The sequence below is a fragment of the Globicephala melas genome, chromosome 18, assembly GCF_963455315.2.
Source record: "Globicephala melas chromosome 18, mGloMel1.2, whole genome shotgun sequence".
NCBI lineage: Eukaryota > Metazoa > Chordata > Mammalia > Artiodactyla > Delphinidae > Globicephala > Globicephala melas.
In genome coordinates this window covers 17887679-17914527 of record NC_083331.1, presented here as the reverse complement: position 1 = coordinate 17914527, position 26849 = coordinate 17887679, and the positions used below count along the sequence as shown (strand labels likewise).

Here is a 26849-nt window from a genome sequence, read left to right as displayed (position 1 = left end):
CACTGCATTTCCTCAATTACTATTCTATACTTTTCTCATGTAACAAAAATAATGATCATTTTTCTATGTCATTAAATAGCCTGTATCACTAAATACCCTTTGAAAACAATCCTTTTAAAAGGTTGAAATATAGCCTATTGTGATGGGTGTGCCGTAATTTATAAAACCATTCTTCCACCATTAGGTAATTTTTATTTCCAATTTTTCACAAGTACAAAATTACATTGTGATCAAAAAGTTTTGACTCCATCTCCATTTTCACAGAAGCTTCCTAGAAAGGGTCAAAGAGTATACATATTTATGTCTCTGATGCATTCCAACAAATTGCTTTAAGTATTTATTTCTTTAATTACAAGTTAAATACTTTTCATGGAAGCCGTTTGTACTTGTACTTTTGTCACCATGAGTCCATGTCCTTTGCTCATTTTCTGTCGGGTACTGATGTTTTTATATGTTGATTTGTAAGAAATGAATACACTCGCCAAAAGTATAGACCACACTTCACATGTAAAGCAATATAGGCCTACCTTTGACCTCCCCACTCAATTCTTTATTCTATTTGAAAAATGAAATATACTTCAAATGAACAAACATTTATCGAATATCAACTACATACAAACATGTGTTCATCAGACTCAGGAAGTAGTCTTGCCTTCCAGGGAGTTATTTTGTTTCTCACAAGCTTGTAAGAAGCAAGTACCATTGTATAAAATGCACAATTTGAATATAGCATGATTAGAAGAGATTGTGATTGAATGAAACCTATTTATACTTTAAGAGGAAGTTGAGCTAGGCATTGATTACTTTCAAAAGAAAGTAATTTTGGACAATGTAAATCATTTTTACACACAGAGAAAAGGAAAGTACCAGTCCCTAGGTCTGCAAGTGATAGGCCATGAGCACAATATTTGAGGGTCACAGCAACCCACCTTACTTCTCCCAAATGTAACTGAAGGAACCTAACAGAATCCTCAAAAGTTCATGAAATCATAACAGAAATGATGAAATTGTTACTTTATTTTGTAAAGATATTAAAAATTACTTTCTAAAACCCAAGGTTGAAAATAAAATCCTACTCCTACTACCACTTGCAAATATTCTGCCCACTCCCCGCCCCCATATATTTTAGCCTTTAAGTTAAAAGCCTGTGGCATATAATGGCAGGAAGTGAAGCAGCCATCTTGGTCCACAAGATGGAGCTGTATGAGGATAGCAGAGCAACAGGTTAGAAAGAGCTTGGGCCCCTGACAACTTTTTCTAGCAAAGCTACCTGGTCAGCTCATACTTTTACACAGGAAAGAAATAAACTTTTTATTTTATTAAAAAAATATTATTTTAGACCACAATTATTTTTCAGTTTCTCCATCACAGAAGCCAAACCTGTATCTTAACTAATACAAATTTCAAGTTAAGGAGTATGGGCTTTGTCAATCATACAATGGCATATAAAATGTTGTTAAGAAAAAGAAAAGGAAGGCCTAAATTAGGGCAGTGGCAGTGAGAGCAGAAAATGAAGAAAGCCATTTTGGAGGCTAAAGCTACAGATTATACAATTGGGCAAAAGGAGAGGTAAGAATTTGAAGTTTTACATCTGAGCCACTCAGAAGATGCTTATCCCATTAATCAAGATAGGAAACATGAAAGAGGAAGAGTAGTATATAAATTGAGTAGATCGAATTGTCCAAAAGGCTGTGAGAAATGTGTGTTAAGTGCTTAAGAGAGCAGAACTTGACTTTAGAATTAGGGCTCATTTGCACAAAAATGATGGTTTAAACAGCAGGAACAAATGAGATTTCAAAGGGAGAAGTCACAGTAAAGGCAAAACTTTAGTGTTTCAGTTCCCCTATCCTTTAAAAAAAACAAAATAGGGCTTCCCTGGTGGCGCAGTGGTTGAGAGTCTGCCTGCCAATGCAGGGGACACATGTTCGTGCCCCGGTCAGGGAAGATCCCACATGCCGCGGAGCAGCTGGGCCCATGGCTAAGCCTCCGCGACCGGAGCCTGTGCTCCACAACGGGAGAGGCCACAACAGTGAGAGGCCCGCGTACCGCAAAAAAAAATAAAAAAATATATATATAATAATTTAAAGTTTACTCCTTTAAGTGAAATATGAATGTCCCATGTGTTTACCTCACAATCATTTTCAGTAGTTAATGGACACTCTCATGATTCAGGCATCCAATCAATTTCATTGATTAGCTGAACACCACAAACTGCAGTAGTCATTTTGATCTTTATATAGGTTTTTTTTGTTTTTCTTTTTTTTTTAAATTGAAGTATAGGGACTTCCCTGGTGGTCCAGTGGTAAAGAATCCATCTTACAATGCAGGGGATGCAGGTTCAATCACTGGTCAGGGAACTTAGATCCCACAGGCTGTGGGGCAACTAAGCCCACGTGCCGCAAACTACAGAGACCACGTGCCCTGGAGCCTGCATGCTACAACTAGAAAGAAGCCTGCACACTGCAAGGAAAGATCCCGCATACCTCAAAGAAGATCCCGTGTGCCGCAACTAAGACCCAATGCAGCCAAAAATAAATTAAGTAAATAAATAATAAATCTTCTTAAAAAATAAAAATGAAGTATAGTTGATTTACAATGTTGGGTTAATTTCTACAGTACCACAAAGCAATTCAGTTATACATATATACATTTATTATATTCTTTTCCATTACAGTTTATCTCAGGATATTGACTATAGTTCCCTGTGCTATGCAGTAGGATGATCTTTATATAGTTTTAAGTCATTTTTTATTTTCAGTCACATCATTTAATTTATTCCCATAATGGACCTTATTGGTTGAATACCAGAAAAATAATGGTGAAACACACCAAATTAAGGAGGAATATAGAAATATTTCTGAAAATCTCAAAATGTTCCCCCAAAGTGACATTTGTATGGTCAAAATTATTTACGAGGCCCAGCAAGGTATTTCTGGTACTTCAAAAATAAATTTAAAAAGAGGAATGATTATTATATGCAATTTAGTACGAGAGGAAAACCTATCACATTTTAATTTTTTTTTTAAATAAAGAGGTGCTTGTATTGTTACTTATATGTGGAATCTAAAAAATAAAACAAAGGAACAAATATAACAAAGCAGAAACAGACTCAAAGATACAAAGAACAAACTAGTGGCTACCAAAGGGGAGGGGCGTAGGGGAAGGGGCAAAGTAGGTGAAGGGGATTAAGAGGTACAAGCTACTAGGTATAAAATTAAAAAGTTACAAGAATGTAATATACAGCACAGGGAATATGCAACTGAGTCCCCCTAAAACTGAGTTCCTCTGCTGAGTTTATTATTAACCTCTCTATCCAAAACTTTATTCCATTTCTTGTCCCACACCTGTTCCTCTCAAGATAGAAGAATATCAAACTAAAGGGGGTACTGAAATCAAACAGGTCCTGGGGGGGGGTCCTCCTGTGTACAAAAGCCCCTCCATTTCCCCCATTTTTTGTTTGTAAAAAATGTCTCTAGTCTTCCAGGCTTTCCCTGAGTTCCAAAGAGCAGGCACAGGCAGTTACTAATTAGGGAAATGAGAGAATGCAGAAACAAAGGAAAAGCAGTTAAACAAGAAAAATAATGGCAGTAATTCGGCAATAAAGCAGAATCCTAGTTCCTCCTCAAGGGATATACATAACAATCTGACAGATATCTTTGTCAGGAACTAAGGCCCCCCACTCACCCAGGTGGAGGACAGTGACTACATTCTCAAGCACTAGACCCCAGACTGGTTGGAGCCAGAAGATTGATGATTGAGATTCCTGAAATGTCATCCTGCTACCTCACCACCAAGCAATCAGAAGAAAGTCATGAATCTTGCAGCTCTCACCCCCAAATGTTGCTTTTAAAACTGATCCCCTGAAAACCATCCAGGAGTTTGGGTCTTTTGAGCATGAGCTGCCCATACTCCTTCCTGGGCCCTACAATAAATGGTGTACTTTCCTTCACCATACCCAGTGTCAATAAATAGGCTTTGCTGCATGGCAGGTGACCAGACTCAAGTTTGGTTCAATAACAAATACAGTCAATATTTTATAATAACTTCGTATGATGTGTAATCTATAAAAATATTGAATTACTGTGGTTTACACCTGAAAATAATATAATAAGTCAACTATACTTTAATAATAATAAAAAAGAAGTGCTTATAATCACTCTAAAACCTTCACTCATAAAATCTTTTGAATTTTTTAAGTACCAAACACAAGAATTCCAAACAGGTTCTGAGAGCAGTTTTTATTGACTTTTTTATGCTCTATTAGATAAAGAGATTCTAATAAACATTCTGTCACAAAACATATTCATTTAAAAGGTATCATCAAATTTTTTCTTTTATAATTAAACGGTGCGTCACTTGATAATGGGGAAAAAATCTAAATTTGTATATATGAGATTGCAAAAAAAAATAATCTCTAACATATCAATCTAAGTTAAATGACTTTTACTTAGTTACTTAACATTGTTCATGCAAAAGTGATATTTTAAAAAATTTCTACAGATCTTCAGGTTATATATTATGAAATCTAGAGAACTGTATTCTTCAAAGAAAAATCTGAAGACAGTTACCTAATTTGTTATTTTAAAATTACATACAGAACATATTTACGCAATATAGTAAACGTAGTATTTTGACTTTAAGTTGTGTTAAAAAGAAAATAGATTGGGATTGATATATATACACTAAATGTATAAAATGGATAACTAATAAGAACCTGCTGTATAAAAAAAATAAAACAAAAAAAAGAAAATAGAAAAGCAATAAATTTTCTTCAGCAGAAGAGATCGAAGGCACTAATGTTTGGTATCATTTACTGAGATTGTACGCTTTCAAGAAAAAATGCAACTACAGCATTATTACTTGAGGGTTCATTTTCATTATCTAAATTTCCTTATAGTAGGATCTCATAAACAGACCTCACAAAAGATTTATGAACCTGTCCTCATTATTACTCACATGTATAAAGTGGAAGCAACAAATAAATTTAGTTCAAACAAATTGAAGGTCAAGTTTTCCAGAAAGCAGGTTAAAAAATTATGTTTCAGTTAGGCTAAAAAAATGTATATATCCATACCTCCCAATTACTGTATGTTTTAAATGTATTCAATCAACAATTACACTTTTGAATGTATGCCAGTAACTATGATATGTGAACGCTATCCAAAAGTTTTTGCAAACATTTACTGAGCAGCTCCTTTGTGTTATCGCTGTTTGTTAGCCACCAATCGCTTACTTTTTTTTTTGGCTGCACTGCACAGCTTGCGGGATCTTAGTTCCCCAAACAGGGACTGAACCCGTGCCCCCTGCAGTGGAAGCACAGAGTCCTAACCACTGGACCGCCAGGGAATTCTCACCAACTTTACTTTGATAGCCTATACAGTCCTCCCTGGAAATCCGCCCCGGGTTGGTTCCAAAACTCTCCGCAGACACCAACATTCCTTATGTACATAGTACCTAGCCATCAACTCACCACTAAATTACTGATACTGAACTCTTGCAATTTAAGTTTTTAAGACTCATGAATAAAAAGTAAAATTGTAAAAGAAAATTAATTTTCAATTATTATTTTACTGCTGTTCTCTTTGGTACTCCTGCCATGGTACTTTTGAGTTGGGTTACCAGTTAACCTTGGATAAATGAAAACTAAACTCAAGGCAATAAGTGTCTTTGCTTTCTTCTCATGAGTGTCAAAACTGCTGAAGTTAATCACAAAATATTAACCTTTTAGCTAGGTTTTCAGATCCGATAAAATTTCCCCTCAAATGAATGACCATGCGTGCATTCTACTTCGATTTTTTAAAATAATAAGGAGGAAAAGGAGGTAATTCCTGTCTCCCTCCTCCCATCCCCAAAGAGCTGAGAAGTTAAGATGCTTTTTCTTACAAAAACCTCTCCCTTCCCATGACGAAGCAACCAAGGATGCCAAGGCAAACCCGGAGATTCCTAAATCTTTAGCAGATTGTAACAAGGAAAACCAAAATTTGACAAAATTCTTCCTTCATTTCCACTGTTTCTGCAAAGATCAACTACTTTCTTGCTTTTAAAAAAAGACCACTGCAGGAATGCTGGCTGTACACTTAATGAATAAAACTGCCCTAACGCAGAACCTGACGCTCACTACTACCAAAAGAGGGCCTTAGTCAGAGGTTAACTACCGAGTAGGGCAAACACTTTAGCAGTCACTCCCTTGCAAACGACAGAAAATGAAGACGTCTCTTTCGAATCTGAGGACAGTCGTGAGGTATCTCCCCCTGTCCCCTTCCATTACCAGCCTTGTTCCTTTCTGAATCAGGCAGTCCATCAGCCAACCTCCTTTGTCAGTAAAGAGGGTTGATGGTCAGAATCTTTTCGAGACAAAGATTATTGGAATAGTTCCCTGGAACCCAAGGTATCACTGTTAAGGCATCAGAGTCCTCGCCAAGCCCCGACAATAACAAACCAACCAAAGCCTGCGCTCCCCATCACCGCCACCATTTATCGCTCTTCCTAGCCAGGGCTGAGACTCAGACCAGGAAAACCTTTCCCTTTCAGGGAAGTAAGAAGGCGCCAGGTCTGTTTCCTCAGGCCCTTCCTCTCCTCCACTGCTCCCTCAGAACACCTCTACATCTTGAGCTGCTAAGTACGCTTTCAACCGCCAAGCAGCCCCGTCCCAGACACACACAAGATGGCTCCAACCACCTACCAGAGGAAACAGCTGAGCCACCACTCCAGCGATGCCGTCCTCTCGACTGCGGATATCCCCATTGGTCCAGCCAGAGAGCGCGAGACAACCCGAGAGTTCTGACAGCCAATCGGGAGACGGCGCGCTCCGGCGCTCCCGCGTTGCCGACGGTACGCGCGCGGAAGTTCTGAGGCGTGGACCCAGTGGGTGTGCAGCCAATGGGCTCCGGGCCAGGTGGTGGGAACCTTCAGTGTCCGACTCCTCCCATTTTGGGTTCGCGTTAGGCCTGGCCGTTAGGGTTTGGGTGGTCCTCCGTCCCTGCTGAAGCGAGGCGGGACTCTTTTTGTTGAGGTGAGGTCTAGTAAATGGTGAAGTACTTCCCGGCCAGAGGGTACCTGGGTCCGTGGGGTCTCGGTGGCGTGCAGTGGGAGAGGAGTCCGACCCGCGGGGGAACCCAGCCTCGCCAACGGAGCGGGAGGCGTGGAAACCGCAGTCGAGCCGGTGTAACCGAGGCACGGTCGTGGTTGGCCCTCCCGACGGCTCTTTCGGCCCAGCACCCGGGAACGCGGCGGAGCTCTCGGCCGCGTGGATCCCAGCCCTTGTCACCTCCCTTCTTTCACCCACGTGCAGTCCCGGGCTGGAGAAGGGACTGCGGGCGCTCTGAGTTCTCAGCCCGCATTCCAGTCTCTTGTCACCCGGTGCACATCTTCATGTGAGGTGATTCCTAAGCACCTGGGGAACCTGAGGCTGTAAAAAGGGCTGCGGGGAGTGGACTGCAGTCCAAAATCCAGAAGCAGAATTTGATGGTTTAACCACTGACCCATTTCACAGGTAAGACCACACAAACCCTAAGTAAGTAAAATCATCTACCCAAGATCACGGACTTGAGGTCAGATCCTAAGAGCTCCTGACTCTCGTTAACCACAATCCAATAAGAAATTATCCCCAACAGGTAGTTAAATAAGGAACAGTATGTAATTGTGCTCTTCGGCACGTGGAAACCTGCAGTGAGCTCTGCATGTATTAATGAGGCGGTAGATTGAAATAATCAAAAAACGGGCTCAAAAATCAGACTGCTTGGTTCCTTAGTTGCTCTCTGCCACTTACAGTGTGGCGGCTTTAGCTTCCTTGTGAGAAAAACGGGCATGCTAATTTATCCCACATGATTGTTAGGCACATTAATACGAACATGTGAAGTATTTAGAAGCCTGCCTGTCACATGTTTTATATGCAATAAATGTTCATTACTGTCATCACAATTAAAACATAACAGGAAATGGTCAGTTTCCTAAGAGCCTATTTGTAAAAACGAAAAGGAACCATAAAATGAAGCGAAACAGACTATTTTTCTGCCAAAATGAAAAAGAAGGGGAAAAATATGAGCAAATTTTAAAATCCTGTTACACTCTCAAATAACACTGGTTGTGTCTGGATGATGAGATTATGAGTGATTTAAATTTTCTTTGTGCTTTAACTATATTTTGCAAATTTTCTTCAGTAAACATGTTTTAATTTTGTAAGTTCAGTTACTTTTAAATTTTCAGAAGGTATGAACAACACTGGTGAGAGCTTTCTTTAAAACGAAGCTATTACTGAGTGTGCTTATATGCTACAGGTGGAAGTATAAATTGGTAGAACATTTCTGGAAGGCAGTTTGGCAATATGCTCCAGAAGGCTTTAAAATGGACAGTCCCTTTTTGAAAGTTATATACTTAATTTTTAAATTAGTGCATTTTTACATTCTCCTTTTATGAAATTAGAACCTTACAGATACAGAGCACAATCCACAATCCATTACCTACCCCCTTCTCCCATTCCACACTCAAGACTTTGATGCAGAGCCTTCAAGTCCTTTTTTACACTTACATATTCTCTGTAGGTGCATATATGCATTTGTAATTCTTAAAAATCGAAGTGGTATCATACTATATAATTTTGTAATTTTATTCACTTGACAGTGTTTTTGCAATGTAAACGTGTTATTTTATAGCTTGTTATGTTATTTACAGCTCGTTTCTTTCACCTGCTCGATAGTGTTCCAATGTATGACTGAATTGTTCTGTTAATGTAAAATATTTATCTTTGTCTCATTTTCATGTTAAATTATATTTTGTTTGATATGTACTATGTAGCGCATTTTATTTACCATTCTCCTCTTGATGGACATTAGGTTGTTCAGTTTTTCACCTTTCAAACAGTGCTGCAGGGATATCCTTTTATTTGTTTTGCTGTGCACATGTGCTGTTTCTCAAGAATCTATACCTAAAAGTGGAATTGCTTGGTTTTAAGTTATGAACATTTTTAATAGGCATTGCCAAATTTGCCTCCAAAATACTTCTACTAATTTACCCATCCTACAAAGTATGACAGTTCAATTTCCCTACAATCTAGATCAACATGAGATACTATCTTTGTACTTTTTGTCCATCTGATGGATGAAAATTATACTCATTTAAAAATTTTTTTCATCCTCTGATTACCAGTAAAACTGCAGTATCTATTCATATGTTTATTGACCTGTAATATATATGTTTCTATAATTTCTTTTTTTAAATTGCCCATTTTTCTATTGAATTATCTTTTTCCTAATGATTTGAGGAGTTCTTTTTGCATCCTGGTTACTGTGTATCCTGTATAGTTTTTAAAAATTTCTTTAGAGTCTGTGGCTCTGTCCACTTTTTGTTACCATTGTTAAAAAATGTTACAGACATTTTCTCCCAACTCTTTGGTTGGCTTTTAACTTTAAGTTAAAATTTTAAGTTTGTTAGTTGTCAATTATTTATTCTACAGATAGATTTTTCTCTTCTTTACAATCTTTAGGTCTCTTTTTATTTTACTGTATTTCTCTAAGACTTCCAGTACCAAACTTCCATTGGTGGCAAGTGTCCCCATCTGGTGCCTGACTGTAACAAAAATGCTTCTGATGTTTCCTCATTGAATATGATATTTACTTCTTTGTTTTGGTAGGTAGTCTTTATCGGGTTAAAGAAATTCTCTTTTATTCCTAGTTTGCAAGAGTCCTTGTCTTCCCCACCGCCCCCCCCACCCACGGCCTCCGGCCCACCCCAGAATAGTTGTTGACTTTTATTGAAATTCTTTTGTGTGTCTTTCTGTATTTAAGATGATAGTTTTCCTCTATTTATCTGTTAATGTAGAAATTTACATTGAGTAACTTTACAATGCTAAACTTTTTGGGTATTCCTGGTATAAACCATACTTTGGTAACATACTTTTACTCTACTGCTGCATGTTTTTACTTACTATATTTGCTTCTATACCAAGAAGTGCGTTTGGCCTTGAGTTTCTTTTCTTATGTGTCAAGGTTACAGTAACCTCAAAAAAATGTTGAGTAGCCGCCCATATTTTTTCTGCTCTTGAACAGTTTGTATACTATGGAAATTATCCATTCCTTGAAAGTTTTGTAGAATTCTTCTATAAAACTTTTTGGACCTGGTATACTGGGAGTGAGAGATGGGGATGTGTGGCATGCAGCTCTGGTAAGATCTTTAATTGTTTTAATTTCCTTTTCGTACTTATCCCTCTAATTTTTTTTTTTCTTTTTTTCTTGAGCCTAGTTGGTAGTCAATAAGTTCAGTTAGATATTCATGGTGAATTGTTCTGTCAGTGTAAAATATTTGTCTCTTTTATTGGTTTTCATATTAACTTCTATTTTGTTTGATATGAATGTTTCTTCTTGTATTTGCTGGTATGTCTCTTTTTCACATCCCTTCATTTCAACCTTTTGATGACATTTTGTGAGATTTAAGTGGGTCCCTTATTTTAAAATATAGCTAGGTTTTGCTTGCAATTTAATCTGAGAGTCTGTCCTTTAATAAGTGAGACTGAACACATTAACCTTTTTTGTGATTATTAACATAATTGGCCTTTTTCTTGTCCTCTTATTTACCTTGCTTCCCATTGTATCCTTTATATCTTATATTTTTCCATTTCTCATTTCAATTGAGGTTTGCCCCAAGGTTTTAATTGAGGTTTTCTTTGTTCTGTTTTCTTTTTCATAGATTACTTTTACATTTTTTTCTAAAGATTTATTTATTATTTTTAAATTTTATTTATTTTTGGCTGCGTCGGTCTTAGTTGCGGCGTTCGTTGTCTTGCGCGGACTTCTTTAGCTGTGGCTTGCACGCTTGAGGGTGCGCGGGCTCTAGTTGAGCTGAGTAGCTGCGGGGAGAGGGCTTAGTTGCCCTGCGGCATGTGGGATCTTAGTTTTATGACCAGGGATCGAACCCACGTCCCCTGTATTGTAAGGCGGATTCTTTACCACTGGACCACCAGGGAAGTCCCTACTTTTACATTTTTAACACAATTATTAAATTTATATTTTCCTAACAAAGTCTGCATTTCGTTTGTATTGATATCCTCCCTACGAAGAACTTAGTATGCTTCTACTTTATTTTCTCAGATCTTGCAAGAATCCTCTTCCATCCCTCCTTCAGAAAAGAATGTAAATTTCCTATGGTTATATCTTCCAGCAATTTGGTTTCGTCATTAAAACCCATTTTTAATCTGTAATTATCTAGCGTTAATGTGTTTTACTCATTTATTTGCTCACTTTTGCTTCTTTTACCTCAGTACTTCCTTCTACGTTAGTTTTTATTCATGAAGTACTTCTTTATTTCTTTCAAAGTCTTTGAGTGTCTGTAAAAGCCTTCCCCCCAACCCCCACGTTGAAAGATACCTTGGCTGAAATAGTATTCTGGATTCAGACTTATTTTCCCTTAACACTTTGCATCTGGCATTTCTGATGAGAAGTCTGAGTACCAGTCTAATAAACATTCCTTTTAGATAATCTAGATTTTCTGAAAGTTTCTAAGACTTTGTCTTTCTTCTTGATATTCTGAAGTTTATCCATGGTTTGTCTAGTGGTATGTATTAAAAAGTTTATCTTGCTTGATACTCAATGGACCCTTACCCACACTAGCCACATTAGTAGGCTAATGTGTTTTCCAGTTCTGAGAATTTTTTGGTCATTATTGCCTCTTCATTCTAGTTATCCCTCCTTTTTTTTCTTTGCTCTGTGTTCTGAGTGAATTACTCAACTCGGTCTCTCAGTTTACTAACTGGCTCTTCATCTGAGTCTATGCTATTATATCTATCTATTGAGTTTATTCAATAACTGTTTTTATATCCAAGATAGCCAATTGGTTATTTTAAAAAATTGTATGTTTTTTCATAGATGAGGTTTCCTTCTTTAGCTCTTTGATATTAAATACAGTATTTGCTTTAAAATTATTTTCAGGATGCTCTATTAATTCTCCTCCTTAATATAAGTTCATCAGTTTGGTAGGCTTGTTAAGTCTTTTTCATGGTGTAGCTTTCTTCATATGTTTGATGGTTCTTGGTTGTGTATTCATCTCCTCTGAGAGGATTTACTCTTCCTTTTGCCGTGGTGATGTGTTTGTGGTTGGCATTATCTCTGCAACTTCCCATCTGTTTCCTTTCCCCAGAGAGGTTGCACAGACTCAATCTATAGAGAATTCCCTTTTTGTTTTCAACATGACTTTATATTTTTAATTACAAAAAAAATTACCATTTCTGCAGATTTGGTGTGGCAGTGGGAGAAGAATGTATATGTTGACTAACACCTTGAGACTAAAATTGCTGATCTCTTTTTGACCTTTTAGTTCTACCTCTAGGTGTATATCTTCAGGAAATAATCAGATATGCATAAGATATATTCCAGCCTTATTTATTATACTGGAAAAATAGAAATAATCTAAATGTACACTATACAGGTTTATAGTACTAATTATTAACTTATTAAATTTTAATAATTGCATAATTATTGTTTATAATTGTTCATATTACACTAAAGAACATAATAATTGTTCTTTAGTGTAATTTAATATATGGATTATTGACCAAAGTACATTATACAGCCACTTAAAATCATATTACAGGAAAACATTAATGACGAGAGAAAGTACAGGATATATTATCAATGAAAGATTATAAAAAATTATACATACTAAAATTCAATTTTGTTTTAAAAGTATATATAGTGAAAGAATAATAATAATTGCTAGCATTTATTGAGTCCTTTGTAATGTGCCAGGTATTCTAGGTGATTAAGTCTTAACCTCACAACAATCTTTTGAGGTAGTTAGCATTATTATCCCCATTTAAAAAGTTTTTTAAAGTTTTATAAAATGGAGTTAATTTATATTAATTAACATATATTAAGTAGATAGTTCTTAATTTTTCTGTTTATTAACATATTAAGTAGATGATTCTTAATTTTTCCGTAATTTTCCTAATATTGATATTTTACATGTTTTTCCAGTTAATATGTATTCTTTTTTCATAATAGTTCATGCTGTTTTAAAAGATAGCGCTATTGTTATAACAATCTCTTTTTTCTTATATATTTTATTATTTACCAATATGCACCATTCCTTATTGTTTTCCTTACAGAATGTTTCATGCATTCATGGACCGAAAGATGGAGTTGGTTTTTATTTTTAAAATAATATTGTCAATGATCTGATACGACTATATGTATTCACTTGATGAAGATGCATGGACTTGTCATTAAGTTGGACTAGTGATCATTTCTGAAAGTTTCTTCAACCACAATTTCTACTTGAAAATTCAAGTATCAAAGAATATTTGGTTTAGAGTGGTATAATGATGTATTTTCTCTGAGTACTGCAAATTTCATAGAGACCACAGTTGGATTCCAGTTATATTCTACAATCAAAGTGATTCAGTTCTTTGATAAAGTTAATTTCGAAGAATTTTATGTTTGTAAACAACACCAAAAGATGGGAGAAAAAAATGGTAGGTTGAAAAACCATTGTTAAACTTTATGTTTAAAAGTATATAGACTACTTAATGAAGCTGAATTGTGGAATTTTCAAGGTTTTTCTGTGCAAGTAACTTTTCTGAATTAGAAAGAATTAATAGGATTTATAGGACTTACTCTCATGTAGCAACAATTTTGATTGTCTTTATAATTAGTTGTGTATCTGTAATACTAAGTCAGTATCTTAATGTACTTTTTAAAAATACACTTTGGGCTTCCCTGGTGGCGCAATGGTTGAGAGTCCGCCTGCCGATGCAGGGGACACGGGTTCATGCCCCGGTCCGGAAGGATCCCACATGCCACGGAGCCGCTGGGCCCATGAGCCATGGCCGCTGAGCCTGTGCATCCGGAGCCTGTGCTCCGCAACGGGAGAGGCCACAACAGTGAGAGGCCCGTGTACCGAAAAAAAAAAAAAATACACTTTCTTCTTTTTAGAAAACTTACAGATTTACAGAAAAATTGATAGTACAGAGAGTTCTCATATTCTCTGCACCCAGTTCTGCCTGTGATTAAAATCTTACATTTGGCTGGTACATTTGTTACAATTAATGAACCATTATTGACCCATTATAATTAACTGAAGTCCATAGTTTATTCTTATTTCCTTACTTTATGTCTTTTTCTATTCCAGGATCCCATCCAGGATACATTACATTTACTTATGTCTCCTTAGGGTCCTTTTGCATATGACAGTTTCTCAGACTTCCCTTGTTTTTGTAAGATTTTGTATCCAAGTGTTTGTAAGATGCCCCTTCATTGGACTTTTTTGACTGATTTTTGTTTTTCTCGCGATTAGACTGGGGTAGTGGATTCTGGGGAGGAAGACCATAGAGGTAAAGTGTCAGTTTTATGAAATGATATCAAGGGCGCATGTTACCAACATGATTTCTCACCTGCTGTTGTTGAGCTAGATCACCTGGCTGACATAGTGTTAAGTGGCTTCTCCACTGTAAATTACTACTCTCTTTTTTTCTCCCTTTCTCTACTATACTCTTTGACAGGAATTCACTGTGTGTAGCCCATACTTAAGGAACATGAATTTATGCTCCTCCTCTTTGAGAACAGAATATTTACATTAATTTTTCAGAATTCTTCTGCAAGGGAGATTTGTTTCCTTTCCCCAGTATATGTTTTATTCAATCATTTATTTACATCAGTATGGATTCATGGATACTTACTGTATACTTTGGGTTATAAGCCAGTACTGTTTCATTTTGTTCTTCAAATTGTCCCAGGATTAGGCATTTGGAGCCCTTTCGGTCAGCTTCCTGTCTCTTTGACGTACCCCCATCAATGTAGGTGGTTTTTGTTTTGTTCTTTGTTTTTAGCACTTCCTTATTTTCTGGTACTATATAATGCTCCAGGCTCATCTTGTATATTGGCATAGTCCTAGAATGAGCCATTTCTTGAATGAGCCCTCCTGGTTCCTTTTATTGGAGAATGGTATTACAAACTAAGATCTGGGCAGTAGGTGTATTCATTTGTTATTGGGTTGTCTTGCTTCTGGCCCTCTCAGCTGACAGAGCAAAGTATATATAAATATAATTGTATATACACATATCTATAAATATTTCTATATGTAACCATCTGTATCTGTATTGAGCTAAACATGAGTTTATACTGATGTTTCTGGCTCTAATCCATTACCACATGGATTATTCTAGCTTACTCTCCTTGCTTATCTATAAATTCCCATTATCTGTTATCCATTTATTTAATTGCTCGATTCTAGTATATGTGTATAGCAGTATCAGAAGTACTGTAAACTTATTCCCAGGTGTGACACCTCAGTGCTTGTGCAACTTCCTTTTGCCTGTAGTTTTACAGAGTCCATTTATTTCCAAAGTTATTTAGGTCAGCACCTTTTCCACTCAGCCCTTCAGAGAGGTTGTGTATACATTCCTTCCTGGGATCCCTGATCTCTTAAATGATATTTTAAAATTTGCATACATTAAGCTTCACTCTTTGTGCTTTCAAGTTCTATAGGTTTTGACGAATGCATAATGTCATGTATACACCACTACAGTATCATACAGAATAGTTTCACCACCCTTTAACATACTTGTAATATGCGGATTGTTTACAGATTGTAGTACTAATTTCACTGGACAGTTATCTAGGCCAGCGGTTTCAAACTTTCTTTTGGTCTCAGGACTACTTTATACTCTTAAAAGTGTTTAAAACCCCTAACAGCTTTTGTTTATGTGGATAATATCTATTCATATTTACTATATTAGAAAACTGAGAAGCTTCAAAAATGGTAATTGGCTTATTTTTTTTTAAATAATAAACCCAACATGTTAACAAATTACATTTTTGTGAGACATAACTATTTTCTGAAATGAAAATAATTAGTGAGAAAACCATTGTTTTATATTTTTACAAATCTCTTTAATAGTTGGCTTAATAGAAGAGAGATTCTCAGATCTCCTTCTGCATTCAGTCTGTTGTGATATGTTGCTTTGGTGTAAATGTATAAAGAAAATGAAGCTTCACACAGACAAGAAGTTGGAAAAAGGAAGAATATTTTAATAGCCTCTCAGATAATTATGGATATTTTTCTTTGATACAACTACAAAACTCAACAAGTAGTCATTCCTTCAAGGTTAGTTATAGTGTGGAATCTGAATTCTTATCAGTGAGCTTTTTTTTACACTGTTACATTAAAAATCCATTGGTTTGTCTTGCACTTTGATGGGCCTTTTACACATGTATGATTTTATAACATCATGCATTGGCCACTTGGAAAACATTGGTTCAATGAATTATGCAGATTTTTCCAAATGTTGACACATTTAATCATACAGTATTTAAAAATTACATTTGTTAATATTGCTACCAATCTCATCAAAAAGTGATTAGTTATTGAGAAGCTCTCAAGCTTACCATGGCAGATGCAAGTTTTCTAAATTTTCAGTTTCAACTTGATAACTTGAATTTTTCATTAGCAACAAATGCTGTTACTTTTGTCCTTCAAGTGATAGGCTCCCTTTATTCATGTTTGAGAAAATGTGTACCAAACACCCAGGTTGGAAAAAAACAATTTTTATTAGTGGTTCTTTTAAGGAAAAATGGTTTTCTATGAAAAAAAAAAAAACCCAGCTAGTTTAGCTTACAACTCAAACAATCTCCCTAGTGCTTTTCCTTGAAACAGCCATTGTACTGTGGTAATTATTATTTTTTTTGGTAATTATTTATGTTGCTTTATCAAAGACCTTCTTAAGTGAAATTGGTGGTAAATAATAATAATGACTTACTAGTAGTTCGGTGCAACTGCCTTGATTCACACTAAGGCTCCAACATTTTTACTCACCAGTGCTTTTGAACCATCAGTTAATGTCAATATAGGGAAGAAAAGGGCAAATAATGTCTTGATATTACTATTAAAATAGTTTGACCTAGCGTATTGTCTGAAAGGATTTGGGAACTCCCAGGAGTTCATAGACTACAGTTTGCTGATAACAGGCTCAAAGGTGTCCAGAGATTCTCTGTACCAATGTCCTGAAGCTCTTCAAGAGATGGATGGAGAAATATAGATATATACATGTACACATACCTAGGTCATTATCGATGTATTTAGTAAGCACTCCATGTTGATGTTCTACAGAAGACCCTCTTCTCATTCTACAGATTCTCTCTAATCACATCTATTTTGTGGCTTTAGCAAGAATTTGTGTGCTATTGACTCCAAAATTTGTATATCTGGATCAGATCTTACCCTGGAGCCTGTGCATCCAGTTTACTCACCCTACTTGAATTTCTCACTTGTCTCTCTACCTTTATTCCCTATCGCAGTGGATACCATTATTATACATATGGTTGCCTGAGTCAGAAATATAGAAATCATTCTTGTCTCGTCCCTCTTCCCACTGCCACTTTAGTGATTTTTTAGAAGCAAAATTAGTAACATAATAAGATGCTTAAACCTCTTGAGTGGCTCCCTATAGACTTCCATATAAAAATAAAGTTGCTTAGCATGGCACTCAAGGCTATGTCAGCCCCTATCTGTCTCTAAAACATAATTTCTCATTCCTTTTGTCCTTTCACATTGCATTTTTTTCAAATGTTGAAACCTTTGTCTGAACTGTGCTATGGGGAAAAAGGAAAAGTAGGCTTAGTCTTGTGTAGTACACATCAGGCCAGAGAGTTAACAGGGAAACAGCACCCCTCCTGAGGCTTCTATGGTAGCAGCAGCCCTAATTAGCCAGAGGTCCCCCTTTGGTTAGATGACTGCCAGGGAGGGTTGGGACTCTGAGTCCTAAGCCTCTTTTGAAGAATCTCACTCCATTACCAACTTGGAGGTTCTGGGTTTAATTTTTAATATTAAGGAAAATGTATTTTTTGTAAACTTACTACGCTGTCTGCTCATTAATCCTCCCAATGGCTTCTCAAGTGACCTTTCTACAGTGCAGTTACTGTTATGTTTCTCCTTTGCTTAAGGCCCTATTCATTTTAAACATTTTATACATTAATTTTATATATTTTATAAATAATTTGTGTTTAACATTTTAGGTATTTTTTGTTACTTTTATTTTTATTTGTTTATTTATTTTTGCGGTATGAGGGCCTCTCACTGTTGTGGCCCCTCTCCCGTTGTGGAGCACAGGCTCCGGATGCACAGGCTCAGCGGCCATGGCTCATGGGCCCAGCCGCTCCGCAGCATGTGGGATCTTCCCGGACTGGGGCACGAACCCGTGTCCCCTGCATCGGAAGGCGGACTCTCAACCACTGCGCCACCAGGGAAGCCCCTGTTACTTTTAAACATGGTGTAAGATTTGACTTTCGCCAATTTATTTTAATTGCATTTCTCGTATTTCTGTTTTCAGCTTTGAAAGGATGATTTCGCTAGAAAATTTTTAAGGTGTTAGCTTGCTGGGCATCTGAAATGTTGGCTTATCTATATAACTTTATCTATAAAAGCTTTAAACATATTTTGCCTCCTGTAAGTGTGAACAAAAAATGTTACCTGCCATTTCAGTAAACAGTGAATATTGCCTGCCATCAAGCCATCATCCACTGCATCTGCCCCCAGCAGCACGCCCTGAGGGGAATTCAGAGTGTAGAAAAACCGGATACTAGTCCTAGATAGTTAAGATGCATGTCTGAGGAATAACTTCAATGAGCCCAAACTCTTGCATCTCCCCAGACACAGAAAAGCACTAAAATCATTAAACTGAGATGTCTGTCTTTTGTGATTAGCAGTAGTCTTTTGATGTTTGACTACATGTTTTATTACCACCACCCCCCAGCCCCCACTCCCCCCAGCAAAAAACTTCTGTATATCCTGGCTCCTCCCTTACCTCTTCAGAGAAGTTCCTCAGAGCTGTCTGAGAGGCTGTTTCCCAGGCTGTGGTCCTCAGTAGTTTGCCAAATAAAACATAATGTGCAACTTGTTTGTGCGTTTTTCTTTCAGTCAACATAATTATTAAAAAGTTACTATCAAAGATAGTTTTTAAAGCATTATTGTTAGACATTTAGTTATTTCAACAATTGTTGAGATGTTTCCTTCTGGAACCCTCCACTTCCATACTCAATGGAGGTTATGTCCTTGAAACTTTTAAAATGAATGTGTCTATAAATACACCCACTCCCACCCCTAGAATGAAGTCATTCCTGCTGTTTTCCAGTCAAGAAATAGTGTCACTACACAGAAAGAAAAATAAATTGTTTAGGCATTTAAAGTTAAAAAAAAAAAGTGTCACTGAAGTTTTCAACACATTTTTTTTTTAATTATCAGAAATAAGTGAGATACCCAGGTCATATTTTTTGCTTGTAGGTCGTTGTAAAGAAACAGTGACCAAAATCTTTTTCTTCAAGGAAAGTAATAGGCCAGTTAAATTTTGATTTTTATTTAGAAACCAAGTATATTTTTAATAACATGTGCCTTAGGAAAATTATGTCTACTGAGCTCTTAGGCTATTATTTTTTCTTTAGGTGATGCAAAAACTTTCTGGATGGGGCTAGAAGATGATGGGAAAGTGGATTTCATATTTGAACAAGTGCAAAATGTGCTGCAGTCACTGAAACGAAAGATCAAAGATGGATCTGCCACAAATAAAGGTATGAAGCAATAAAAACGTTCAGTACATTTAATGCTGAATATTACCCACTGATAATATAATATAATTCTGTTTCCAGTATTGCTGTTCGTTTTAAAAGTCAAATAACTTCTTTTGTTTTTTAAGAACCTAACATCAGTTCTACCTGCTTTTTGTGTGTGTGTGTGTGTCCTGCTTCTATAAACACTTGTTTTTACCATACTGTGGACATTTTGTAAAACTGGATGAAGCTGGTTACTTTGAATAATAGCTGCTGAATTTATCTCTATTTATCTCAGGCTACCTTCTTCTCCCTCATTTTATCTTTTTTTTGGGGAATGTATTGCAAAACTCATTGTAGAACATTTGGTACATATAGAAGAATATAACAGAAATTATGTATTACCCAATCATTCAGAGATAACTTATTTTCTTTAATATAAAAGTAAATATATAAATATATTTTGCCTGCTTTAAACAGAACTTGCCTTAGTAGTCTTCAGAAAGCAAACCTTGCGTTCTACATAGGCAGTCAGTTCAGTCATCCCAGTATTTTTTCTGCTTCTTTGTCTTCAACCTAAGTGGTTGTAGAACATAGACTTTTATATGGAAATTTCCTTCATTCCATCAGAACATATGATTTTTAAGCAAAATCTCCCCTGACTATCCTTTATTTTTCCCCAGGATATTCTTAATACTTTATGGATGTTCTTATGACATTAATCTATGATGTGCTTGTCCACAAAATTAATAGTATTTTTCATTTTAATATTCCTTCTCATTCCTTCATGAATCAGATATATCTAGGTTTGAATCCAGTTCTGCCACTTCCTAGCTTATTGACCTGGAATAAACAGCTTAACCACTAGGCCTTAATTTCTTTGTCTTTAATGTATTTAGTAGATAATCATAAGAACCTCTTAGAGGAGTTGTGAAGATTGAATGAGATAAAATATGTAAATTGCCTAGTACAGTAGCTGACATCTTGAGTGAAGGTGATACTGCTGCTGATTGTTTTCATTCTTTTTTCCTTTCCTTAACAGAATACATCCAAGCAATGATTCTAGTGAAGGAAGCAACTATAAATAATAATTCAACTTTGATAAGGGGTATGTACATTTCTAATCCCAATCTAGAATATTCTCTGCTGTTTTCTTGCTTTGAAGCAAGCCAGCCTTAATTATGTCAAGTTAACTGAAGACAGTTTAAAAATAAAACTGTAAGATCCATATATGGAAATCAGTTTCCCTAGTAAACAAAAAGTCCTACCCCATAGGAAATGCATACTCTACTAAACCTCTCCGGGAAGAATTGTATCTCTTTTTCAAAAACGCTTCTACTATAAGAAGGGCAAATAGAATTCCAAGACTCCACACCACTATAAACCTATTGATACTTTGTGTAAAGAACAATACTAAAAGGCACATTCTGGTATAGATAAATTGATGGAAATTTTTTTCATTTCTAGATTATTATTAGACCATCAGTCTAACAAATTTATTTTAGAAGTAATTGAACAAAGATAATGTACCAGGATTATAAAAAGAAAAATTGAAAAGTTATTTTAGATAAATAACAAGTCCTGTATAGCACAGGGAACTATATTCAATATCCTATAATAAACCATAATGGAGAAGAATATGAAAAAATATGTGTGTGTGTATATATTTTTATATATATATATATATATATCTGAATCATTTTGCTGTACACCAGAAACTAACACAACATTATAGATCAACTATATGTCAATTAAAATTTTTTTTAATTAAAAAGCAAGTTATTTTATCAGAATCACTGTCCTATAAATCTTAGACTATCATTAATTTGCTAAAGTGTTGAGGAGGTACATTTACTAAATTTTAATTAATATTGGTAAATATTTCAACAAATTATAATTATTTTAACTCATAATTTGGAGCCATAAGGTTTTAAATCTCTGAAAAATGGCTTAACATCATCAGTTTAGTTTTATTGATTTATTGATTGATTGATTATTGATTGCTGTGCCGAGGCATGCGGGATCTTCGTTCCCTGACCAGGGATTGAACCCATGCCACAGCAGTGGAAAAGAGGAGTCTTAACCACTGGACCGCCAGGGAAGTCCCAAGTTTATTTTAAAGAAAGCTTTTGTTATTCAAAAGTATTTTCAATTTCAGTAGCTAATGTACAGTTTTAGAAGAGTAGATTCTTTAAGAAAAGTCTTTCAGTATCCTTCAATAGCACTTGGAATCAACACATCCTTAAGGGATTACATTTGCTTTGCAAGAGAAGCTTTTAAATGCAGGAGGTGGTAAGAGGAATTAATTCTAAGCAACTTTTTTTTTTTTCTTTCTGAAACAATCTTTCCCACTAAAAGAATATAGGTTGGGTTTTGTTTTGATTCTTTTTTTTTTTTTTTTTCCTGCGGTACGCGGGCCTCTCACCGCCGCGGCCTCTCCCGTTGCGGAGCACAGGCTCCGGACGCGCAGGCTCAGCAGCCATGGCTCACGGGCCCAGCCGCTCCGCGGCATGTGGGATCCTCCGGGACCGGGGCACGAGCACGCGTCCCCTGCACCGGCAGGCGGACCCTCAACCACTGCGCCACCAGGAAAGCCCTGTTTTGGTTCTTTTAAAGTAAAGATTTCATCAATAGAAATACTGAGTACTATAGTTTCATATTTTTATATATAGTTCATCTTAAGTGTAACAAATTTATCAAAATAAAAGTATATGTTTGCTAGTGGTAGAGCAATGTTTTAAAAGTAATTGGGGAGTTACGTAATTGACATTGCTAGCATATGTACGGATTAAACACTTTCTAGTAATAAAGATTCATGTTAGTATTTATATTAAAAGGAATACTGAGACTGGGAGAAACAAAAGGACTTGGTGTTGAGGTCAAAACAAGCCATCCCAGATCCAGCCTGAATTCTCCAAACCACTAATTACCTTTAATTTTCTTTGATTGTGTATAATTCTGTAAATATCTGCTGTATCCCCATACAAAGACTTGGATACTGTTTTCTTGAAAGAAATTATTATTTCTCCTTTCTCCCCTTATCTAATAGTTAATTTAAAATCTCCATGTTTTTTAGTAAATCTTATTTCTAACTATGCTTATATTTATTTGTTTTGTTCCTATTTGTTAATATGGCTTTATATGGCTCATTCAAAGAAATTAGCTGGGAAATTCTTAACTTGTTAAACTTATTTAATTTTTAATCAGTTATTATATTATTTACTCAGCTCTCTTCCACTATCAGATTTTAAATCTTCTTTTTTCACCTGTATAACTAAAGAGGGTTTTTTATGCTAATTAGCCAAGGATGACCTTGGATTATAAGTTAAACTATTCTTTTATTTACTTAAACTTTTTTTTTCTTTTTAATAAGAGTGGTGTGCACTAAAGGACCAATGCAAGTTAATAATCTAAGGCAGGATGAGAATCACTTTTTTTCTTAAGGTCCACTACTACATAGGAAGAAGCACAATTAAAAACAATTTTTTAAAGCCAAACATAGACTATTCTACGTATCCATTTTTTTCAAAATAGGAGCAGGAAATCTATAACTTCTTCATTAAATACATAGCTTATTTCTATAGTGAAGTCATGTTAGAAAGAATAGATGAACTTGAAAAAGAAGAGACAACAAATGAGATGAAATTAAGTGTGGAAAGATATAGGAGAAACTAAGAGAAATATGAAAATACAAATGGAAAGACAAAAAGAGATACCCAAATACCTCCCTCTCTCCCCCAAAAGTAGATAGTAATAGAATAATGAGAAAACAAAAGATACATAAACTTTCAATTTTGTGACCTTAATAGAGCCTTTAAGAGTTATGTTTTTTTGTAAAATACAAGCAGAAATAGGGATACTTGATGTTTCACTTTAAAGGTTGATTAAAATTCAGATAAAGGTCGGCCAAACTACAATTTCTGCAGTAGAAATCTCTTCTATCCTAAGTCTTTTATTTTATCCTATCTTATTTTCTTAATGTTTTTGAAAATGTTGACACCTAATTTTTTGGCTCAATCTTGAAATCGTAATATGTTTTCAGATTTAAGGGCTATATATATATCTAGTCAATAAAGATACTATTTAGATTTTACAGTGAGTGATTTTTAACTTGGCATTCTTGTTAAGTTTGTAATTTTTTCATGTAGATCATACGTCTGTGACCCAGAATGCACAGGAAAACAAATCAAGTTCATTGCCCTCTACATCACATGAAGACTCCTTTCCAGAAGACTATACCTCTCTGTATGTATATAAGTTAAATTTATTTATGTCATTAATGCTTTTGCTCCCAAAAAAGGATTTACTGTTGCTAATCATTTGACGTAAGAGTAGATAAAATATATAAAAAAGGATGCTTTCCCATCAAAAGTTTTAAAAGTTGTGTATTTTATGTACATCAGACTTGTCAATAGCTGGGAAATCAGTTGGCATTCTGTGAAGCCATGTTCTGCCTTGTAGTTCAAGGTGTCTAATGACAAAACAGTTCTCAAGCCAGATAAAAACAGAGAAGCCCCTATAGTGACTGATAGAAGTAGTCACTATCATCAGTTTACCCCTACCCAGAGACTGGCAGAAAGATGCAGACAATACCAGATAACCCTGCTTTACCTACGTATCCGTTGTTTACTTACAGCATTTTTGTGTTTTTGCAGGGTCAGTAACTAGATCTACAGCACTGTGCATAGGATTGATTTTCTTTATTTTTGTTTTTTTCCAGTAAAGTATCTTCATACATGTAAGAAAGTTGATCTTCCTCCCCACAAAATTGGATTGAAATTAGGTTACTTAACTCCTGAGATTTGTAGTAGGTTGGTTTTCTTTCATTTGTTTTATGAAATGAAGCTTAGATAAGAAAAGAATCATTTCTTTTTTTTTTTAAATTAATTTTTAGGAAAAGAATCACTTCTGAGGTTCGTATCAGTATTTCATTTCCATGTTTTTCTAACTTTTCTTTATAAATATAAAAAGATTTTTTCCTTTGTTAATTGCCTGATAACTTGAGCCTTACACCTCTTGATTTTTATTAAATTAGTCACCAGAAGAGTACTTGTAAGCCAGCTTAGCTAACTTTCTTGAAACCCTAAATTCCAAATTACAGATTTTACCAGCATGTTTACTCCTACATTTTAGTCGTAAGTAGTTCTAATTGTCTATTGTTCCAGTAATGACTAACTTAGAGCTGTACTTATTAAGTGTCACATGAGGAAATTACATAAAAATACATTGTAAACTGTAAATTACTGTACAAATTTTAGTTTTTATTTAAGAACTAATGATAGCTTATATACAATTTTCTCTCTTGCATATACCCTAAGTTAATCCCTTCATATTCAGAGAAGAACTTTTTGAATCTTCAAATTGTATTTCATATTCCCCTTCCCCCAAAATAGGGGAAATCAAATGATGACATTTGTAGAAAAGAATGCCACGGAACCCAGTTTGGAACATAATTTAGTTGGTTACATCAAGCTGAAAAGGGAAATGAAACATTCAGTTTACTGGTTGTACAACACTGTAGCTATATAAATTACTTGAGAGTAAATTAGCCTATATCAAAACAAAGAACAAAGCTGTGAGAGCCTAAGAGAATTTATTACAGTGAATACTGAGTGAAACCGAACAAAGGGATCTATATCTTAGGTAGACAAGTAAATAGTACTGCTTATAGTTCAGAATACATTATAATGAAAAAGTGGTAGAAAGGAACTTGGCACTTAATAATAGGGGAAAAGCAATTCCAGGCACAGGCTTCAAAAAACAAGGAAATATTGGATACCTAAATAAATAAATAAATAAAAACAGAAATGTATTATAGTAGACTAGGCTAAAGAAGATAGAAGTTAAATGGAAGAACAAAACAAAAAGTACATTATAGAATATATTTCTTACTATGGGATGTACCCCCAGCATGTTTCAAAAATACTAAAACAGACTGAAGTTATTTAAGGGAAAACATAACCTTACCTCATTTTTTCTGCTTTTTTTCCCCCCTCATTTTTAATGTATTAGGTGCTACTGCATTGTAGTCCATGGGTGGTGATGGATTTGCATTGATCTTTGAGCTGCATTCTCATCAACTATTTTTTGCTACCTTTTTGAGAAATCTTAAAGATTGAAAACATAAAAAGGGAGATGGCAGAAACCCATACTCACACCATCCAGAATTAACAGCTATTAACCTTTCATTGTATTTGCTTCCAGTCTCTTTTTTAAAAAGAAAACAAAACACTATAATCTCTTTGAGCCATACCTAACTTCTCACCATGACAAAGTTCCGTTGCCCTCTCTGCTTCTCTAGGAGCAGTCACTATCATCAGTTATTTTTCTAGTTCATTTTTTAATATTTATATAGCCATAAATAATATATAGTGCTATTATAGTTTTTAAATTTTACATAAATATTCATATATGTACCTTCTTACTTGTTTTACTCAGCATTAGTTTTTTGAAAGTTTTTTTTTTAATTTAATTTATTTATTTTAATTTTTTTGTCTGCGTTGGGTCTTCATTGCTGTGGGCGGGCTTTCTCTAGTTGCGGCGCAAGTGGGGGCTATTCTTCGTTGCGGTGCGTGGGCTTCTGATTGCGGTGGCTTCTCTTGTTGCAGAGCACAGGCTCTAGGCATGCAGGCTTCAGTAGTTGCAGCACATGGGCTCAGTAGTTGTGACTCGCAGGCTCTAGAGCACAGGCTCAGTAGTTGTGGCGCACGGGCTTAGTTGCTCCGCGGCGTGTGGGATCTTCCCAGGCCAGGGCTCGAACCTGTGTCCCCTGTACTGGCAGGCAGATTCCTAACCACTGTGCCACCAGGGAAGTCCCTACTCAGCATTAGTTTTGAGATCTAATCATGTTGCTTCTGTGTTATAGATCTATTTCATCTCCTTGTTTGGATTTCCATCATGTGAGAATACATTTTATTAATTCCATTCCTTTAAGGATGGATAATTAGATTGTTCCAAATATTTACTATTACAAATAGTAGTGCAGTGATCAGTTTTATCCCAGCCTTTCTTTTAAGAAAGTATTCATTGTGAAAGTCAATTAAGGAAATTAAAGGTATAGTCTGGGATCTTTAAGATTACCCCAAATCAGGACTTCCCTGGTGGCGCAGTGGTTAGGAATCCGCCTGCCAATGCAGGGTACCCAGGTTCGAGCCCTGATCCGGGAAGTTCCCACATGCTGCGGAACAACTAAGCCCGTGCGCCATAGCTACTGAGCCTGAGAAGTCCTCACACCTCAACGAAGAGTAGCCCCCGCTCGTTGCGGTGAGAGAAAGACCGTGCAGCAATGAAGAGCCAATGCAGCCATAAATAAATAAATTTATTTTT

General features: G+C 35.8%; 2 protein-coding genes across 9 annotated transcripts in view; one reads left to right on the top strand and one right to left on the bottom strand.

Annotated features, from left to right (window-relative positions):
* The window catches only part of CAB39L (calcium binding protein 39 like), a 100447-nt gene extending 93646 nt beyond the window's left edge, over positions 1-6801 (bottom strand). For all 4 annotated transcript variants that reach the window (XM_030882319.2, XM_030882323.2, XM_030882320.2 and 1 more), the window contains exon 1: positions 6683-6801. The gene's annotated coding sequence lies outside the window, so the exon portion shown is untranslated. The remainder of the gene's footprint in view (positions 1-6682) is intronic.
* Positions 6802-6851: 50 nt separating this feature from the next.
* The window catches only part of SETDB2 (SET domain bifurcated histone lysine methyltransferase 2), an 80997-nt gene continuing 60999 nt past the window's right edge, over positions 6852-26849 (top strand). For 2 of the 5 annotated variants that reach the window (XM_030882307.2, XM_060288227.1), the window contains exons 1-5: positions 6852-7492; positions 13094-13459; positions 19419-19544; positions 20566-20631; positions 23672-23768. In XM_030882307.2, coding sequence (XP_030738167.1) covers positions 13444-13459; positions 19419-19544; positions 20566-20631; positions 23672-23768 — 305 coding nt within the window. In that variant the 5' untranslated portion in view covers positions 6852-7492; positions 13094-13443. Of the gene's footprint in view, positions 7493-9481; positions 9625-13093; positions 13460-19418; positions 19545-20565; positions 20632-23671; positions 23769-26849 lie in introns of all 5 variants that reach the window. The other 3 variants (XM_060288226.1, XM_030882308.2, XM_030882313.3) reach the window with 3 other exon arrangements.